At 40.6% G+C, this 19,389-nt stretch overlaps 1 protein-coding gene across 1 annotated transcript in view; it reads right to left on the bottom strand.

Moving 5' to 3' along the window:
* The window catches only part of DDRGK1 (DDRGK domain containing 1), a 49,524-nt gene that overhangs the window by 16,744 nt on the left and 13,391 nt on the right, over window positions 1–19,389 (bottom strand). The window contains exons 2-4 of the mRNA XM_009882545.1: window positions 15,187–15,342; window positions 5,303–5,409; window positions 3,233–3,334 (exon numbers count right to left, since the gene is read on the bottom strand). Of these exons, the coding sequence (XP_009880847.1) occupies window positions 3,233–3,334; window positions 5,303–5,409; window positions 15,187–15,342 (365 nt within the window). The remainder of the gene's footprint in view (window positions 1–3,232; window positions 3,335–5,302; window positions 5,410–15,186; window positions 15,343–19,389) is intronic.

The following is a 19,389-nucleotide window of genomic DNA, read 5'->3' as shown; positions in this document are numbered from 1 at the left end:
TAAAGACAGGCTATGCTTACATGCACAGTAATCAAGTATCTATTCATCCAGTTTGTTCCCCCTCCTATCACCCAGTCAAAACTAAAACAGTCTTGTTATTATCATGCTCCCTGTAATACTGCTTTCTTTGCTGACTAAAGCAGGAACTCAAGCAACACAGCCTAAACATGTACAAGTCTCGAATTGTTCTGTTTCCTGTTAAAGTCTCAGATGAAGACAGGGACTTAAAAACCACTTGAGGATGTATATTAAATATTATCAGATACGTTTACTTCAATCCACACTCAAAATGGTCAGCGGTTACTGGATTATCAACCTGTCTCAGACTCAAGAAAAAAATAAAATATTGAAAACACTTTTGCCTGAGTAGCAGAATAATGTTTGTGATGTAGCCTGATGGGTTGGCTTCCTGCCCTGCTAAAGACTATGGGGAAAACAAACAAACCAAACAAAAAAAAGGTTAAAATTACAGAATTTAAGTAGCCAAGGAAGTTATTGCCTAAAGTGAACAGCAAGCTAGATTCAGGCATCTGAGAAATTTTCAAAATTCTAGTAAGTCCTCTGGACTGTTGAGAACAAAATTTAAAAAATAAAATAGAACCTCTGAAGCCTCAGTTCACACTCTTCTTTTTCACTGAGCCTTGTGAAATGCAGGTGGAAGTGTTTTAGTGCAATCTGTACTAGGAATACTAAAAAGTAAACTAGAAACAAATAAGATTTTTCTCACTCAACACAAATAAATTACTCAGCCCTAAATTGAACAGACATGGATTTAAAAAAAAAGTTAAATATGTTAATAAGCACTTTCTGTGTGAAGAAACCTCTAGTTAGAATTTCACCCTTACTTTCTACTCAACTTTTCAACCGTGCCTGACTGGTCCTGATTAGCTAGCTGTACTGCTAACCCCAGTCAAACCTGTAGGCAATCTAAGATCTTTGTCCTGGGCTACAGCTTCTTTTGAGCAGGTTGGCCAAGCTCAACTGCAATTTGCTTAGCAATTCACCTGCCATGCTGGCACCACTCTGCAAGGAATTAAAATTCTGTTCATTAGCCTCCTCTAAAGGAAGTAACATTTAAACAATGCTAGGACCCAGCCAGTGTGATCTCCTAATTCCCCCCAGACTAATGGAGCCATTTGATTCAACCAACTCTTCAGGGTTTCAAGTATATTGAATTCCCAGAATCTTAGGAAAAAAAAATATTAGGGAACTGAGTGGAGAGAAAACACTTAAAAGAATATTCCACCGGAGGGAAACTGCCATCTCTCTGTTATGCCAAGTTCCATACAAGCAGGATGGGCAATAGATATGTGCTTTAGAGGCAGCCAGAGCTCATCTTACCTCTTTCTGAGCTGCAAGTTTGAGGGGGAGAAGTCGGCAATACTTAGGAGAAAAGCAGAGTGGCCACAGGGGCCACATGGCAGAAGCTGGTGCTATTGAAGTGTGTGGGCAGGGGAAAAGCGGTAGATGCGGATCCACAGGAAGCCAGGGCCGATAGTTCTGCTGTTAGGAAACAGCTTGGCTAAGCACAGGAGTGCCTCAGACTAGCTGAGATCAGTTATCCAACCTCAGGATTCACGTTTTGACCACTACCAGCTACTTCTAAATTACTACATCTTTCTCAGAAGGGCAGCTGTGGAACAACTGGTCTCCTGGAAGTTTTTCCAAGTTACTTTAGAAGTCAAAGTCTCAGGCTATGCTACATATCCTGATGTTGTAGTATGGACATTCTCCTCATCCATTTCGATTTCTGAAATTTGGGAGCCTTCTACTGATGAAAAGGAAACACAGAGTTCAGAAGATAAAGGATTCTGGGGGGAGAGGGAGGATAACCCCAGGGGTAAATGTACATTCTACAAAAGATCTCATGGATGCAATCTGTGTGTGTAATGTATGGAAAAAGTTTGTTTAATTGTTTTATCCTGCCTTCATACCCCCAAAAAAGGAAAGGAAAAATTGTCTTTTCCTCTTTTAAAATGTTATCAGCAACACACCCCACTTACACAACTTGCAAGTAGAACAAATTAAAATAAATCTGCTCATTACAAAGCAGGGACACAAATTTCCATGCACACTTAAGTATCCCAAAAATTGCCGCTGAAAGCTGGGAGCTATGCTCCTCTGGGACAGCAATTATTAAGCACAGGATTGGGCAGAACACTTTGGTCCTTGCCTCCAGAAGCATGTTGCAAAGCTACCACACAACTTGCTCAAGCACCAGAGAGCATGAAACTTGTTCCTAGTTCTTAGCCAGTAGCACTGATGCCCAGAATACACAAAGCACCTTTGAAGTAAGTTTGCCTCCCTCACTGATGAAAGCATTCAATAAAGCATTTCAATTGCACAGTACCTGTTTTTCTGGGTCATTCCTGCTAACACACACATTCGTATGCATAGTTTAGAAATCTTTAATTTGGAGCACACGTAAATTTGTATAACTAGCATAAAATTGTATAATTTTACACAACAGCTGTAAAATCGGTTGCTGATGTCTTTCACTTTCTGCCCTGCTGGTTACAGCTGTCAGGCAGGCACTTAAATGAGCATAATGGAACAGGGGCGCAGTGAAGTTGCAAAATCTCCTTCCTTAAGAGACACTCAAAGCTGGGCTGGTCAAGGTCCTGAGCTACCTGCTCTAACTGGACATGGTTTGAGCAGGAGGATAGACCAGATGGTCTCCTGAGGTCTCTTCCAACCTACCTTATCCTATGATTATGTGATAAACAAATTTCTCCTGTCAGACACCAAGCAAGCAACCCCCAGAATTTCTCTTGCTAATAGGTACAACTCCTTCCTTCATATACCTGCACTTAAACAGCTCCCAGATGAACTAATGGCCAACTTTATCAGCCATGTTTGACAACATAACAAATTGACCAAACAATCTGTCACTATGGCATGCAGCAGTAGCAGATCCACTACCAGGAGATTGGGTTTCATTTTGCCCTAGACTTGACCGTGGGTGGGTGCTTGCTGCTACATGTGTGTATTGACCTTTGGAGCAGTCTTCACTTCTGCCAAGCACTTAGGGGAACAAAGCTGGGATCTAGAGTATAAACAACTGAGTATTACAGTAATTCAAACAAAATGGAGAAAACCCCCAAATAAATAAAAGATGCATGCAATATAATGAAAGCCAAAGCAAGTTCTGCTGATCACAGAACTTACATAGAAACTATCTCAAAGACAAACCTGGTTCAAAATTTCCATCTATAAATACAACCAATCCCACCTGTCGTTCTTCCTCAAGACGTATTCTCTCCTCTTCTTTCCGCCTTTCCTCCTCTCTTTTTGACTCAAGTTTTTTCCGTTCTTCTCGTTCTGCTTCTTCAGCCTAAAAAAAATTGTGCGAGCCCAGCTTTACTCTTCCTGAATACACATTTTTAAATTTCATATTGTGATAACATTGGGGGTGTGTGTCTTACTATCTTCCTAGATGCATGTTCAGAAAGAAACAGTAAAGAGACTAAAACCAAAAAGTCATTATCATTTAACTCCCCCTCCCCTGATCTTCAGCACACTTAACATCATGGTAAATTTAGAAATCACCCTTCTCACTTGCATTATCTGTATCTCAATAAGGGTTTAAACTTTGTATGTGCATATGAGCTTATTACTGTAGTGATGTTAGGTAATATTGTGTCATGGCATTCCATTTCTCCTCAATGGACTCTAAGGAGAGAAAAAAAAGGAAAGGAGAATATAAACTCTGCAAAACTAAGTACATTCAAATTTGTCATTAACCTGGGCAGAATCTCTTAAAGAAAAAGTTGTACTGGCCCCTTCAAATCATTTTATTGTTTGTTTTTAAACCAAACCTAGCAAAGAGATTGTTGCAAAATGGGGAAAAAAGGGCATTTACTGTATTGTTTAGAGATTTATTTTAAGTTGGTCTTCAGTCTCAGTATACTTAAATTTGAAAATACATTAGAAGAACAAGCAGAAGACATTCAAATGGAGGATTTGTGGCTTTGAACGTTTCAGAGAAAAAGACCTAACCGAGGAATTTATCTGTCTACATGGGAAAATAAAAATCAGCATGTTTTAAAATGAAACAGAAGATTCCTCACTCCACCAACTGATGCTTATCTAACTTCATTCAACTTTGCTCAATTTTTCCACAAAAAAAAAAGAGGCTAATTAAATAGAATGAATATGGAAAGTAATGACAAAATGGTTAAAGCATAGAGTGAGAAAAGGATTGTAATGGAAGTTTATATATAATATAATAACCAAGTTTATTACCAACCACCCTATCTACAGCACATATCACCATAGTGTAAAGCAGAAACTGCATTTAAACCTCGGATGACTCTAAAATTCTCAAGATGGGATTTCACTGGCTTTGTTTGGACACTCTACACATTAGAAATGTCCGTAGTTTCATAAGCCCCGTCTTTTTGTAAAATGTGTGAAGTCCACCGTGCACTCCAGCCTCTGTTATGCAAAGGCTGTTTAAGTTTTATCTACTTCTTGCAACCTCATGCTTCCAGTTACAGAACAATACAGAGTTTGCAAAAAATATACAGAACAATTAAAAGGAATTAATGTATAACCTGCTGCCATCCAGGAGCACAGTTCAGAAAGTAAGTTTCAAAAGCCTGTTGTTTCCCTGGAGTTAACAGCAAAATGCTGGGCAGAACTGAAAAAATGCAACAGTATTTAAGTAAGTACTTTTACACATAGATGTAAGAAAGAATAACTGAAAAGCTACAGTGCGTTCACTCTGTATACTTGGTCTTGGTTTAAGGGCCAAACTTCAACCAAAATCTAACTGCATCGTAGATTTCAGTGGACTACAGGGCCTGCTTTTTATTTCCCCCAACCCCTAAAAACAATAAACATGGCTAAACATAGATAAACCCATTCAAAGTTTTTGCACTATGAGAGCACATGCAACACTACTCACAACTGCCCACAGTTTTGGTCACAGACCCGGCGTTACGACAATGCTACGTGGGCTTGATTGTATTTTTAAGGGGAGACAGTACTGACATTAAGCTGCAAGCCAGTGGAAACATCCAAGAAAAAGCATTCAAGAGTTTAACTCCTTTCTGCTCCCCATGAGAACGCCAGAGAATCTAATGGAAAGAAAATGAGACACCATTTTCCATGGCCATTTTGGGGTACGACACAAAAAGTTGGATTTACATTTTAAAAATGCATACCTTTAAAAAATACACAACCGTTGTAGTGATGATACTGCCTTTGCCTTTCTGGGGTGTCTGTCATCACCAGTTCTTTGCTGAGTACTGCTATTCAGCCTCTGCTCTGGTCTCTCTACGTGGCAGGAAATGCTTACCTCTCTCTGTGCTTTTCTGGCTTGTTTCTCTTCTAATTTCCTCTGCTTCTTTGCTCCAATTTTCCCAGACACCTGAAATTCTGGCACCTCCTCAGCATCATCTTCCTCTGCAACATTGCATAAATGGCAAATTTTAAATTGTCTGTAAAAAGTCCCTTTGAGAAACTTCACTGCTTCCTAGGAAAGCAGCAGCAGATGAAAAGGAGACACACATACATTTCAGACAAGACCTATTAGATGGAAAAAGGAAAAAAAAAAAACAAAAAACCACCACACGAGACTGCCAAAGCCACAGAGTAGAAGTAACAAGGCAAGCACACTCAAGTGAAGCCAGAGGTAAAAAATTTACTTGATCTATTGAAGGAAGGCTTTTCATAAACATTTCCTGCTTTCCACAAAAGACATACTTTTTCTTATACATAAAATGTGCCAATAGTTGTCATTATGTAACTGGGAAGAAAGTCTCTGCAGGTTAGTGTTAAGCAGTTACCTTTAAGCTTAGCACAACAGAAATCCATTCAAAAAGTGGGATTCAAAGGCATGCCACTCATCCACTGGTTCTAGCCTGATATAACTAACCTTTAAAGGAGGAAGAAAAAAAATAAAAATCCCTGCAATGCAAATCTTGGGTCTGACTGCAACAAAACTACATGTAAATAGTTCCCTGTTGTACAACAATTGGTAGTTTGCAAGGATGATTTCTGCAGCTGTGAAATACGAAAGCGTCATGCTCAGATGACGTGCAAACACATTATATTTCTGCTCACCCAGGGGCTAAGTAAGACTAAAGAACTTTTAAAGACTGCCATTTCTTCCCTGCTTCCCCCAGACCAATGTCTCATGAATATCTTGGCCACTTTATTTGCTAATCTAAATTAGTCCTCGGTCCTACAACACAAGTACTGTGGATTGACCTCAACACTCAAAGAAATCATTAGCTCACTTCATGAAACACTACACAAAAGCGATTCATGTGTCTGAATCAGATATCAGAATCAAAAAGAAACATCCCTTTTTTGGGTAAAGTAATTTACACTGAGCATCCACAGTGCTGTTATGCTTGATGCTGACTTCAGATCCACCCACTTGAAGTCTGAAGAATGGCACAGCCAGCTCCTGTGATTTTCCTGACATGCAGTGTTTATTTAGGGAGGGAGAAGGGGAGAAGTGTGCAGGGGAAGTTCTTCCTCAGTTATGTTTTGGCCCTCATCATTGGGGGGTAAAAAAACCCCAACACTTTCCCACTCACACAACTGCTGAGCCTTTGGTTTCTAAGGCAGGGTTAACAAGAAGAATAAGACCATTATGTTTGATAACCGATTGCATGAGAGCCTGCAGCAGTTGTACCTGGAGCTGACTGTACTGTGGCAATCACCAGAACCGGTTTAGCAGGGCTGGCAGCATGACGTTTTCTGTAGGAAGCTCTCACCAGAGACCCTGGTTCCCCTTTTTGAGAACCCAAGAAAGCTGCTGTTATAGGAGCATATGGATGAATGAGACTCACCCTTCTTTTATATGTAGAATTAGATTTGAAACACTCTTGTTTTACTAATTCCAATACACAGCATGGTACTATGGTTAAGCCACCAAGACACATCATCAGAAACAAATGTAATTGAGAGCTGTGTAGGTGGCTCTCAAATAACTTAGCTGTTTTCAGGATATGGAAGTTAATATGAAGCAGGCTTGCTGAATTGGGCTTCAGAGAATTAGTGGTATCTGATTACTGAGATGATCAAAAGGGGTTCCCCCTTCCTACACCACAAACAAAGAGAGCAACAGGGGACACAGACTTGACACAGTTGCTTCTACAATTTTGCTGAAGCTTAAAATAACTTTATTTTTTTAAATACCAGGCCAAGGGGAGTTCCAAACACAATGGGTGAACAACCCAACATTAGCAGTTATTACTCCAAAACTAAAAGTTCAATACTGGTATTTTTCTTTAGAAAATTATTTCTGGAAAATATCACAAGTATAAAACACCATCTATGACACTATTCAACCTGAGGCACTGAGTGCTTCTCAGATTTCTACTATATTAAGAGTACCTGAGCCAGAAGTCAGGCAGAAGTCTAGAAAGGCTTTTAAAGCCTTTTTCCAGTCCTGGATCAAACACGCCTTTGTTCAGTAGCATTTGCTTTCCTCCCGTTTGAAGCATCTGATGTGATGATCCCTTAAGTACCACTTCCTCCAAGCTTTTTCTAGTGTACAGAGTTATATCCGACAAAAGACAGACAGTGATGCAGACGCAGCCCATGATTCAGCAGAGCATTAAAGGTCAACAGTGCACTAAACCTGTGTGCAATTAGTATGTGCTAAATAAACCTGAACATGCTGACAAGAATATAAGACCACGGTACAAAGATTTGCTGAATCAATTGGTTATTATAGCAGAATAGCTGCACTATTTTTTTTTTTTTAACGCATAAAGCAGCTATCATTTCAGCAGCTTTTAACAATCACTTTTCACATACTCTTAATTGTCAACACTAGTAGACCTGACAGGGGGTCAGTCCACGGGAATGTACACTCCATCTGCCCCTGTGCTTCAGATGTGATGCAAGACAATCAGTTAATTGTGCTCACTTGTTGTGAAAGCAGTTTATTATCACCCACATGACTAAGGTTGGCCAGCCTGCATGCATACTCAGTTGGGAAGCCTAACAACATCAGACATCATCGTATAGTTGAAGCTGAAAATGTGTTTTTGTTTGAAGGCTGACCTTCTGTGGTGCTCTCTCTGTACAATTTATCTGATGTCTTAAAACGTGGCAGTTCTGGGATGTACGTAGAGTTGTGGCAGGAAAGGGAGGCAAGTTCAGTGCTCCAAACTTGACACAAGCAGTTTTTCAGTAGTGATTTTCCCTAACTGCTTACAGTACCACAGGACATGGAAGTCCTGTTCCCACTTCACAATATGGCACTTATAAAGAACACCAAGCCTCAAGGCACACAGGACCCTCTTCACTTGAACTGCTTGGATCTTACATAATGGGACAGCTTCAACTACAGTCACAATCCTACCATCATGTTCTGGTCCACCTTTACAGAGTCCAACATAGCTACACCAACATTTCCAGAACTTGCAAAACATTCCCACCAGCTTCCAGCTCTAGAAGACAGAAAGCAGAAATAGTCTGACTTACAGTGATGCTTTCACACCACTTTACACATTCTGCTTTACACAAACAGGGGGTTTGCTCAGCTAGACAGCTGAGACGTAGCTTCAGGAAACCTTAGCTTTTCCTTAATGTTTTGAACATGCTGAAAGCCAGGACAACAGGAAACAGTTAACAGTCACACAGAGTTGAGTCTCTTGAAATTTATGGAGTACTTTTTAAAAATACTTCCCAATACCATTAGAAAGTGTGCTGGAATGCTGATGTTCTCTATCAGGACAGGAATTTACCAGCTACTGTGTACAGAATATGCAAAAACTCCAAATGAAACAACCCACATCTCATATTTTAGTTGCCCTTGTCATCTATGTGAAAGGGACTGTCTTGCCTCCTATTAAGTTTTGGAAGTGAAGCAAATGGATTTCCATCCATGAAAAATGATGCAAGCTGCACACGTGGCTCTCACAAGAAGTCCTCTGGGCACGGCTAGCTGCTTTATTTACTATTTATGCAGCACCTAACAAAAGGAGTAAGAGATAGGGGGGTAAGATGCCAGGCAGAACAAACAGTTCATCCTGAGGGGGGAAGACATATGCGTGTTATTAACGTTGAATAGATGTATGACACCAGCCACTGAAAAGGAATGGGTCCACCACATGGAAAGGTCTGGGCGTTCATGAGAAACAAAGCCCTGCAGTGGTACAGTTGTAACAATTTTTAATTTCATTTTATTTTTTAAATTTGGTAGGTATTCAGTTTAGGAACCAAACAAGACATTGGCTTATTAATTTGAAGCCACAAGATCAGCTTACACTTAGAACAGAAAAAGGACAGCAAACAAAGGATATTAGCCCTTTTCAGCAGAAGTCAAACGACGAAGTTTTTTCTCGAGTAAATCCATATGGCATAACTCAGAAACCACACACCTACCTCTTCTACACACAATCTGTGCTTGAAATGTCTCAAGGGCAGACAAACATTGTGGATACTCTGATAACACTAAAGTCACTTTCTATATAAATAGTAGCAAGTCAAAATTAGCTTTTGATTCACTAGTTAGGATATTAGTAGTCAAAGTTTAACTTTACTAGAAAGGTTTTCCTACTGATTAAGCATTAAAATTACTTCAACTATTCCATCAATTAATATAGCTCTATTACCAGTTGTTTAACAAGAACAGCATGGGACCACATCAGTGTTTCTAAGTTTACACATTTTCCAGATCTTTCGGCACATAAGAGTATAGGGACATACAAGGTTACATGCAGGGTAGAGAATCTGCTCAGAAAAAGTGCTTCTTATTTTGAGAAATTTCAGCACCAACACATTCTTCTCTAAGTTAGGTACAGTAACCATTACTGAATGGGGATTAAAAAATTATAACTATTTTTTATATTATTCTTCCTCAAAACTAGCAGAAAACACTCATGCAAGATTTTTGTAGATGCAAGATTTAAATGCTGGACTTAGACACTACACAAAGCAATAACGGGCATGTTAAAATGCCCAATTATTGGATTTTTTTTAAACGTCTAAAAACTTTGTTTTGTGCTTTCTTCCTCAACAGTGATTAACACTTATGAAGAAAAACATAAGATCTCCAAGTCTTGCCAAGCAAAAGAGGAGAGGAACTTCTGATTTAATTTATGTTGGAATCATTAACTTTTTATTATTGTGTTTTATTTTACCAGCTAGAGCACTCAGACTGTCAAAAGCTGTTGGCTTTATTGTTACTGATTCTGTGGCAGTTAAGTAAATTTAACCCAGCGTTCACTGTACTGGACATTCCTACACCTGTGCTCAGATGTACAATGCTAAAAGCTCAGAGAAAAGGCATGCAAATGTTGGGATAGTTAACCTTTTGGAGTTATATGCTGCTACCAAATGTACAAAGCCTATAGTTTGTACCAGTTTGGAATAAAGGTCATTGACAAAATCAGATTATTTCTTTGATGCAGTGTTTACTCTGTTTGTTAAAAAAAAAACCAAACCAACAAAGTCCCATTTTTTGGCAACACTTTTTACAATGAGTCAGAGAGGTCAATTTTTTTGTAGGATGTGGACGTGAGCATCTTTCAAAATTAAACCCTTGAAAATATTCCCTGGAAATGTACTGGGCTGCTTAGACTCTCCTGGCACGTCCTTCTTTTTGCCTTCTTTCTTTCTCTGTCTAGCTCAGATCACCCACAACATCAACCAAAGCCTTCCACCCGGAGGATTGCCCAGTGGTCTGTCTTTCGCTTGGTGGTTTGGAGATTGCTATCATTTCTTAGAGAAGTCTGTTTCTTTGTAACTACCCTAAATCATGGTGTGGTGACACCCACCAGTTTCAGCCAACAAAAATGCCACCCCCTCAAATCAACAGCAGCAAGTTTTGGTCTAAGACACCGCTCTAAGTGACAGAAAATATGGACCTCAAAACCTGTGTCCTACTCACCGACTGACAGAACAACTCTGGAAAAGGCACTCTGCCTGCGCGTGCCCCTGTCTCTGCAAACTCTTTATATTGTGTGCTGAGGCAGGCAGGTTTTCTCACTACATGTTTGTACAAAGTTACTTTCGGACGTAATGTATAACGGTTCTTCAAGCAAACAGACATTTGCGTCTGATCATCCTCGTTATTTTTACCACAGCGGTATCAAGACGACCCAACCATACTTGCCGTTGTAAGTTCACCCTCTCAACTTTCTTGCCACTTGATAGGAAGTTACAGTACTAAAACTTCTATGCAAACATCAGATTGGCCGGGTCTCTTTCTGCTCCAAGAAGAAAAAAAAAAATGTAGTCTCAAGAGAAGTATCTACTTCACTGCAGAGGTTTTTGCAGTGTTCAAGGCACAATGAGCAGATTTGGCAGGGCAAGCTCAACTCGAAAATTGGGCAACTGCTTTCTCCGCACATGATCAGCAACCAAATAAAAGCTCTTGACAAAACATCTTTACATGTACCCAGAGGTGATCCAAGTCCAAGTGCATGCACTCACAGCATCAGTCAGGCAAAAACAAGAGCCAAAGATACCCTTCCTCAGTCAGTAAATAAATGGGATCTGAAATTGGAAAACAGCTATTGCTATTTATTCACACTACCCCATACCCAAACAACCCACAACCCAACTCCAGTTTATCCCCTTTCTTCTGCTTCTTTCCACTGCTTAGCTTGGCCTCTCCTGCCCTAAATGATTAATGCTTGAAATCCACACACATTAATGCTTTGCAGTGAGTTTATTTTCATCTTGGCTGTAGCTAGCCACACAAAGTCACTTCCGTCTGGGTTCAATTTAAATTAAGATACAGAGCTAATTAAGTCTGCTAGCTGGGATATCAGAAGCAACCCAACCACATGAATACAGAACTCTTTCAGACTCATTTTCCACAGGGAAAGGCATAGGCACCCTGCTACAATGCCCAGAGCAGATGTCCTCTGAGGCACGCAGACTTTAACAACAGTTGCCTAGATTGCACTGCGCTGCATGAACCACAGTAGTGTTATGACTAGAAATACGTTGGGCAATATAAGCCAACCAAACCCATTTTTCTAAGCCAGCCTGGAAGTCACGCTGGTGGAACACAGCTCAGGGGTCTCAGTCATTTTGAGAATTACTTTGTCACCAACGAAAAATATCTCCCCAGCAATCTTTGGTCATCAGAGGATATTAATAGATGCTGATATTCTCATAACAGATGACCTCCTTTGAGTACTCAACTAACCACTGAAAAACATTAGTCAGGCAAACCCAGCCAGCGTAGGCACCTGGCTAGCGGGTCTGCCCCCACAGTACAGCACAGCCCACATGGAACCCGTGAATAAGGAACCCACGTACGTGGCGCGGGTTGCAGTTCTGGTAGGAAAGTCAAGGCCTTTAGTGCTTTCACCCTTTATTTTCTGTCTGTGCCAACCTGCAAGTACTTTAGGTGTCTTAACCCACCCAACTGAGTTAAAGGAAGAATTATAATCTGGTTTAGCTCCACTGACAATGGGTGGAGATTTGAGTATTCAAAACAATTATTTACTATCCTTGCCTGTATTAAATGTCTCCTTATCCAGATTTGTCAGAAAATATGATTAAGATTTCAACAACAGAACGGACAACTAAAAGTTATCAAGGTTCTGATCCTAGTGACACAATTTGTTTTGGGTGTCGTGTCCACCCTCCCCCCATTATTCTGCAAGAGATTTGAGTACTGGGCACAATACAACAGCTTAGCACAGGCAGCAGAAACTGTGGGCTACTATTTCATCCTTGAAGCTTTCTTTCTCATTCTGGAATGGAAATCTGATTGTTAGGTGGAAAACAGAAAACCCTCATGCTAACCACAGCTCCAAAGCCTGCAACTGTTGCTTTGAGACCATTTCCTAGAGACAGCAAAACTAACTCTCGACAGGCAGAATACTTTGGTGGTAACAGCAGTTCCTACCTGACTCCACTTCTACATCTGTAAGGGTAACATAGATACAGCCAGGGCATCCTAATGCCTTTCCCGAGTTCAGAGCTAGACATCTTGCAGCAATGGGTTGGTGTTATGCCTGCACCGACCTATGGCAGAAGTCAGAGTGACACAGCAGGATCAGGTAGCTTTGCCCAAAGCTAAACACAGGCCCAGAGTGGAAATTCCACACAGAACAGAAACTTACTAGTAAAGCATTTTAGCAAATTTAACAATATTTTAACAACGAAAAAAAAATCCTCTTCAGTTGCAGATGTTCAGAAGCCAGTTCTAAAGCAACGAGAACATTTACAAGTCAAGACTGAAGAAACCAGACTGGCTTGTTTTCAGTGTATCTGTCTACAGTGCCAAATAACTTTGCTCTTCAGCCCTGGGTGCCCCAACTGGTCCTGCATGCAGTGATATACAGTTGCAGGCAATGCATTCTGAGCTCCTTTCCATGCAAGTCAACTAATTTTTATAACACAAAACTCTGCTGTGGGGATAACTTGCTTTTTCAAAAGTAGGCAGTAATTCGACAAAACTGCTCTATATTGCAATGACACAGCGATAAAAGCACATGGCCCCACAGAAAAGAGACAAATCCAAGAAGAGATGCCAAGCCTATGCCACATGCCCACAAAGTAAGCTTCAAAACATGTAACACATCCTTCTCTAAGAGGAAAAAAAACCCACCCAAACCCCACACTAATATATGTAGCTCAGGGCCAGGTTAAAGGCTTTGTAGCACAGACTCAGCCAGTCCATGACAGAGGGAGGCTAATCCCAATACAGCCACTAGTCATTCCACACCTCAACACTGGGGAACCAGGGACAGATGCTTCTCTCCGCAGCTATATGACTGAAGTCAATGCTCAAGCTCCAAAGGCTTTGGTGTTACTGTTGTGCAGCAGTGCTTAGGCACTTGGAAAGTCTATCCCAGAATATGAATAAAAACACACAAAGAAGCACAAAACAGAAGCAAAGAGCAAGAAGTTGATTTAATTTGAAAAAGAAATTTAAAAACCCCAAGTAAGACAGGGATGTAATTTCAAAGAAGACTTCATGCAAGAGCCACAGCACTTGCATCTGATATACAGTAAGCTGCAAAAGAATTATTTATAAAGCCCAATGACACAGATTCTTCTATTGCTAAAGTGACAAAGTAAGATAAGCCATTTGCTTTGACAGGTTCACTGTTGGCTTCGGCATTCAAACTTTTGATGTCTGGACTTTAAAGATTTTTAGATTCCATTTTCTTTCCAGGATGTTATCACATGAAAAGAAATAACCACAGTTGAAAAGTTCAGATGTGTCAATTTTGCATTTGTGAAACTGTTGAACATAATTAGCTTAAATAGCACGTTTACCTGCCAGTGTGAGAGCAAGATGCTTTCTACAAACTGCAAGACAAAAGCTGAAGAAAGTGCAACTAGCCCCTAAGCAAGGCATCACACAGATACGTGCTGTTTCTCACCCCAGACCAAAACGACACCCTGCTCTTCACTGCAAAGTTAAGTGAAGCAAAGCCCACTTTTATCAATACTTCAGCAGAAACCCTGAACGCTTAAGCTACAATCTGAAAGTAGAAGGAATCCAGTTAGATGAATCATAGTGAAATAATCCTTTCAGTAATAAAGATAACAATGTGTGAAGTTTCACCAGCAAAGGGAGTGAGGCTTGCAGGGTGTACAAAGATGTTATATATCACCATATTCTTGCCTACAACCACACCACAGAAGTATAGCTATTAACTGTAGATCCAGCACAGGAACAGAGGACTCATTCTCAACACCCTACTGGCAGTAAGACAAAGTGCTGCAGTCTGTGGTGATCTCCAGCTAATCGGCTTGATTCTGATCACCACCTGGGTGGCTCCTCGGAAAGAAAACTCCAGATTTTGGAGATATTACTTTAGGAATTAATGCTTCCCACTGACTTTCAAGAAACCAATGCTTTACTACAGCTCATTATTCTAGTGCAAGGTGAAGATTCTGTTTACCCAAATTTAACCTGCACAGCTAAGTGGAAAATACAAAAGGCAGTTTCTAGGAAGAAAGGGAAAAATGTTGTGATGCACTGTTGGCACAACAAACTGCCTCAATTCACCACAGAAGGAGCTTGACACTTCAGTTAAAGGTAAGTGATACCTAGAGATAAGCGATGAAGTACAGAGAGAAGGTGGACAGTCAAATAGATTATAGTCAAACTGTAAATAATTCACAGTCATCAAAACTGAGAAGCTTTCTTCATGAGCCAATCACATCCCTTCATCAGCCTTAAATTCTGCTCATAAGGTCCACTTCAGTGTTTGCATGATGAAGTGAATCAATCGTTACCTTCCACCCAGTCTTCCGCCTGCTGTGCTCTCCTCTGGGCCATCATCCGGTTTCCCATGTTCCTCCGGCGCCTTGGCATGCCATCTCCCCGCTCTTCAGCATGGGGCCGAGGCCTGGCCACTGCTGCTGCTACATTTTGCTGGTGTTCCTCATCAGCTGCAAAAGGGAAATAATAACTGATGAGAGATTTGCCATCTCTGCTTGCTGCAGTTGTTGTTTTGCTAGTCAACTTTTGCAATCATAAGTGCAATACCAGTGCTGTTTTCCAAATGAGTGAATGCCTCCCCACTCTCGTGTGTTTTTTTCCCTGCACGGCAGCAGATGTGTGCAAGTTGCCATCCCATGATTAAGCGGGATCATGTACTGGAACCTTCTTATTTGCGCAGAGTGCTCTTTTTATCCTGACAGCAGTCTTTTTTGCAACAGCACATAGATCATCATAAAGAACAAGCTATAGCTACGTGCTGCTAATGTTATTTGATCTGACAGAGCCCCTCCACCCCCAAACAACAAAAAATAACTACACCACAAAACAAAGAGCCCTCCCCTAAAGTGCTCAAAAAATGTTCTTGTTTAATCTAATGATAACCTGTTTTTCCCTTCTGCCAGAAAAGAATTCCCTTTATCTGGAAGGACTACCAATCTAATAATTTCTGAGTTACCAGAAGGCAAGGACCCAGAAGTACTTTTTTTCCCTTCTGATTCTGATTTTTGAAATATTTTTTTATTTTTATTTTGTACTTGTTTAACTTAGAAATAAATTCATCCAAATTCAAACCTCAGAGCATGCATGTATCAGAATGGAATATATGAATTGTTATACCTGAAACAAAACCTGAATAGCAAATAAGGATTACAAACTACAGCCATAATACATACAGGGTAACTTCATTCTACCACGCTGATTTAAACTGCAGGTTTCCCAAGAAACTTGCGTAGGGGAAGACAGAACACCAGACATCACTGCAGCTCTCCCTGCCATCCTCTCTGCATATGCTGCAGTTACTAGTTAAGATCTGACAAACGGGGAATATCGTAATACAGGAACAGACGTGAGACAGCATGGGAGCAAGGAACTCCCCCAGGTTTTCCTTTGGACCTCCATGCTCCTGTTGCTATCATCTATGTCAGTCAAGCTGACACAATCAGATAATGGTAAAATATCATCAGATAATGGTAAAATATCATCATCCTTAATACCTGCTTTGCATATTCAGTTGATAAATGTAACTGATATTTTTAAATGTTGTTACTTGCTCAGTCCTGCAAAGCATTAAACACTATGTCTTAATTCAGGTAAATTTTCAAATGGTCTCATGGAATGCTGCAGAACTATTCATTTACTTAAACCCAGGACACGTTTTTTTTTGTGCTTTACTGAATTACATGGTGTCCCAGCAGGAGCACAAAATGCTTTCCACAGTCTGCCAAGCCTCCAGGATCCTCTAATCCAAACAATGCCTTCCTAAAAAAACCCTACTATTAGCATATCTATGATCAGAAAATAGATTCATTATGACTACATCTACATGATGATCAAAGGTGTGCTTGCAGCTCATCTCAGTACACCTCAACTAGATTCAAAGCAGCTAACTTTGGTACTGATAACAACATAGCTGCAGCAGCACTGAGCTCAGTGCAGGCTGCAACGCAGAGTAATCTGGGGAAGTATTTGGTCAGTAAAGCCATTAGCAGTTCAGGATTGCTGCAACAATGATGTTAGCGGTCCCCCAGCAAACTCCAGCACTAATATGCACCATGACATTTTGAATTAAGTCACTGCGCTATCACACTGCTGTCACCCTCTTGTTCTCATCCACTCCTTTTATCTGTGGACCAAAACAGGTCTATAATAAATTACAGGCTGTAGACTCCAGGGATACGATCATTTTGCTTCGAGGCTTGCTCAGTCTTATTTATAGCATAATAATGTTTATTTTGAACGCTACAGAACATGCTATAGGAAAGCATTATACTGCAAAGGCAGAGCAGCAGATCACTTCTTGGAACACTAAAATGCCAGAAATACTCAGTCTGCAAAAAGACTTTCTATACAAATGCAGTATTTCTCTTAAGTTCTCGAGATACACTGCAATTCAAACCTTAGCACCCCTTTCACCTGAAAGCTTCAGTCTGTCTATCTCAGTAATTTTCAAACGTGGTCCTGCACAGCCTATCAGCCATGCAGTTCTTGCACTCATTCATTCTGGGCCTTGGTTTTGGTCCCTGTTGTCCTGCGAAACAAAGACTGTTTCACATTTTGTGAAAGAGGAATCTATTTATAAGCCACGTATTCATTTCAAACTGAGGTGCTTAACCCTCACACAAACATATGAATCAAGCTATCCTGTTGTCTCAGTTTAATTCTCTATGGGACACACGGTAATTCTTAAAGTTGACCAGAGTTAACAGCGCTCAAAGTAGTAAAAACCCCACAAACTCGACCCATATCGTGGTCAAGCACACAAGGCAGTTGTTGGACAATACTTTGGACAGATCTCCGAAACATTGAGACACACAACTGAAGACACCTAGACACTATGGACTGTCGTTTAGTGAAAAGATATGCTTTAATACAGCTTTTTCCTTCCCATGGTCCCCTATACCTTCTGTTTGCAAGGCTGTAACACACTTATACCTGGTTGGTTCTTCAGAGGTCAACGATTTGTCTACATGGCTCAAGACACATCATTTATTCCAGTATCCAGAAAGTCAGATGTGCTCTCTCTCCCTCTGAATGGGAAGTATCATAGACTGACTAGAGCTGCGCACAGAAGGTAGTGACTGGTGGTTTCCAAGAATAGAAGAAACACTTAAAAACCCTCTTACTCTTGGAACTGGACTGCCTGTCAGATTTGAGGTCAATAATAACCTTCTCTGGGGTCTGGCCCCGTGTTTTTCATCTCTTCCCGCAGCACAGGGCGTGGTTTGGGCACTGCACTTATCTGAATACATCTCTTCATTTTCCTGTAGTTGCAGACATCTCAGACATAAGTGGCACCCCAGGCTAGTGAGTTCATGCAGAGATTAGTCACAAAAGGACTAATTAGACTTGATATAGAAACATCTGAGTGAAACTTAATGGCCAACATTATACAGGCAAGAAGAGTGATACATGAGCTGCTCGATGATTTGCAGAATGGCAGGCCAGAATAAATTAATTAGATAAAGCCCTCAAATTAACAGGTAATACAGAAAAAAAAAAATTAAACAGACGTCTGGAAAATGGACACAGGTTTAATTTGTATTTTAAACTTTAATGTCTGCCAGTTTCTGACTCAGCCTTTCAAAAAACAAGTAATATCTCTTTTCTGGAGACAGCAGGTTTACTGCTGTGCTGAGAGAGCAGCTCCGCCTCTGCATTTTCAGAAACATCAGCATAGTACAGAGGCAGCAATGGAGATTATTTCATCTGACTTGTCAGTCAGCACACAGCAGCAACTGTGAAACTCCAGTTGTACTGTCAGAGCTCCTTCCACAAGAGAAACAGAGCAGAACTCTGCTCTAAAAACAGAACTCTTTCCTAAACTGCATGTGAAGCACCACTGTTGTTGTATGAAACACAAAGAATATGACGAAATCTTTCAGAGCCCAGACTTCTTAGGATGTAATTTTACATCCCTCAGGCAGAAATCTGCTCCTTTACAAAGCTTTGCAAATTTCCACTTGCTCAGAGCAAAGGCATTTTTTTCTTGCAAGGCAATCCTTTGCCTATCACAGCACATTATCATCAATTATATCAGATAAGCAAGTCCATCAGGGTAACACCTGGGCTGGCAAGTTTTGAGGCAGTCCAGCAAGAGACAGCTACTAGTTCGTAAGCTCCCTCATTCTGCACCGATGCGGCGAGAGCTCCACCTACTGCACCTTCACACCTTAGTGGTACTTCCCATCACACTGACAGCATCCAGCATCTTTTACCTTCATGCTAACCTAACCTGTGAAATTCAATGAGAAAGTGATTCAAAATGCAACAGGTGGAAGTATGCTTGGCTTCCCTGAGGAGTTGCTTTTGCCCAGCATGGCTTATCACATTAGGGCTTGTTCACAAACAGATATGCCAACCACGTATAAAAGCCAGCAATGCTATGTTTTTTTTTTTTTTTCCTGTTCTCAGCAGAACAAGTCCAGGCATGGTCTTGCTGAAACCATGGTGCTCCTCAAAATGACTTTTAGGAGAAAAAAAAAAGTAACAGGATTTAC

Source organism: Charadrius vociferus, unplaced genomic scaffold (genome assembly GCF_000708025.1).
Source record: "Charadrius vociferus isolate BGI_N301 unplaced genomic scaffold, ASM70802v2 scaffold213, whole genome shotgun sequence".
In the NCBI taxonomy this organism is placed as follows: Eukaryota; Metazoa; Chordata; class Aves; order Charadriiformes; family Charadriidae; genus Charadrius; species Charadrius vociferus.
Note: the sequence above shows the minus strand (reverse complement) of the source record. Positions and strands in the feature narration are given on the sequence as shown.